Raw genomic sequence first — 1782 nt, 5'->3', positions numbered from 1 at the left:
ACAAGAGTGTTTTTTAATTAATCACGGAACATTCATCAATGATATTGATGAATTTGAAACATCTGATGTTGTGTTAATGTGCCAGACTTCAGCCTGTCCACCTGCTTCAATTTCTGCTCTTCGGCCTGCGTCTTCTCAGCTCCCGCTTTGCGCCTGACATTCTTCATGGCTTTGACATTAGATTGCAGAGATTCACTGACTCCTTGTGTGAAGACAAGATTCAGCATCAAGTTGTCTACCTCCGCCTGTAACTGCAACACTGTGGAGAAAATACACAAGGTTCAACAACAGTGGCAGTGGTGGCCTAAAGGTTAGTAAAGCGAAGATGTGACCGAGAGGTTGTTGATTCAATCCCCAGAATGACAGGGTAAAAAAATCTGGGTGGGGAAAGAGGTCCACTGAGGTGCCCTTAACCCCAACCACTTTAGTCCAGTAGTTCAGACTGTGGTTGCACTGGGCAGCTTCCAGGTATGAATGTGTGAATGTGATCAGGGTGATCCTGCAAAAGAGAGGCTTCCTCTCAGAGAACCTTCCCTGAATAAATAAAGGTAAAAAAACCTGCAAGTTAATGTTTTTTTTTTTATTAAAGGAAACAAATGGTTGAATCTTTTACAAAAAACATATCAACCGGAAATCTGAACCTAAACCAAGCTTTATTTAAAAAATTGAATTGAGTAAAAGTATAATTACTTTAATCTAGACCCATGTGATTCAATCCACATGTCTTCTACAAAGAGCTTTCAGAGACTGAGTTACCATGATAACCAAAGAAAGTGAACATGAAAAAGACTCAAACTTGGGTACTCTTGTGTGTGTCTTTACACCTTTGCCTGGGCATGGCTGCACAGACACATATGTGTTGCTGACTATATCACTTGTGTAAGAGGATATAGATTGCAGTTTCTGAATTGTCAGAAATTACAGGCCTAACTTGAGTTAGGTTCTGTGCTTTTCTTTCTTTGTCCCTCAGGTGCTCTTGGTCAACAAATTGGCACGATAAGTCCCCTGAGGGAGGTCTGGTAGCTCAGTTTTCATGGCTTTGTCTCTTACCTCAGTTTATGCAATGTTTTAATAGTTTGGCTGGGGGGGGGGTATTAATTACAAGTAATACGAGGAATTACCTTTAAAATAAAAAATAAAAAAGTAATCCTCGGGTATGGTGTCCTTTTAATATATTCCTGGTCACAAGGTGGAGCCAAATTCTTTTGTTGTGGCTGTAACATGATAATCATCAAATCATTAAATCCATAATCTTATACTTGTTAATTAGAGTTTGAAGTAAATGGCGCAACACTTGGGATGAAATATAATCCTGGTTCAACACCAAAGCTAGCCCACCACATTGCCAGTCAGTCTCACCATTGGTTTTGGCTTTGACGTTTTGACCGCTAATACAGGAATGCTGGCTCTTCATTGCCTCCAGCTGATCCTGAGCCTGTTGATGTTTGCCTACAGCCTGTGCAATGGCTTGATGGCGGTCATCCAGCCTAGTCTGGAGTCCGGCCAGCTGCTCCTGAACCCTGTACATCTCAACACCGATCTCCTTTATGTAGTTGGCATCTTCCTTATCCATTGCCAGCTGGGCCATTGGGAGAGAGAGCAAAGACATACATAAGAAAACAAATCATCTACTTGTCTATCATTCTATTAGACTCAGATGGTTTCCTTTTGTCATGCACACACTCTGTCACAGATAGTTTGTGTTATAATAGATATTTGGTGATTTTGTGGTTTTTTTATCGGTACCATTTTATGCTTGGTTTTCAAAAGTAATGCTGTATC

General features: G+C 40.7%; 1 protein-coding gene across 2 annotated transcripts in view; it reads right to left on the bottom strand.

Moving 5' to 3' along the window:
- Positions 1-1782, bottom strand: part of ccdc40 (coiled-coil domain 40 molecular ruler complex subunit) — a 19027-nt gene that overhangs the window by 12227 nt on the left and 5018 nt on the right. For both annotated transcript variants that reach the window (XM_032536066.1, XM_032536062.1), the window contains exons 6-7: positions 1360-1579; positions 101-259 (exon numbers count right to left, since the gene is read on the bottom strand). In XM_032536066.1, the coding sequence (XP_032391957.1) occupies positions 101-259; positions 1360-1579 (379 nt within the window). The remainder of the gene's footprint in view (positions 1-100; positions 260-1359; positions 1580-1782) is intronic.

Source organism: Etheostoma spectabile, chromosome 2 (genome assembly GCF_008692095.1).
Source record: "Etheostoma spectabile isolate EspeVRDwgs_2016 chromosome 2, UIUC_Espe_1.0, whole genome shotgun sequence".
NCBI classification, from domain to species: domain Eukaryota; kingdom Metazoa; phylum Chordata; class Actinopteri; order Perciformes; family Percidae; genus Etheostoma; species Etheostoma spectabile.
Note: the sequence above shows the minus strand (reverse complement) of the source record. Positions and strands in the feature narration are given on the sequence as shown.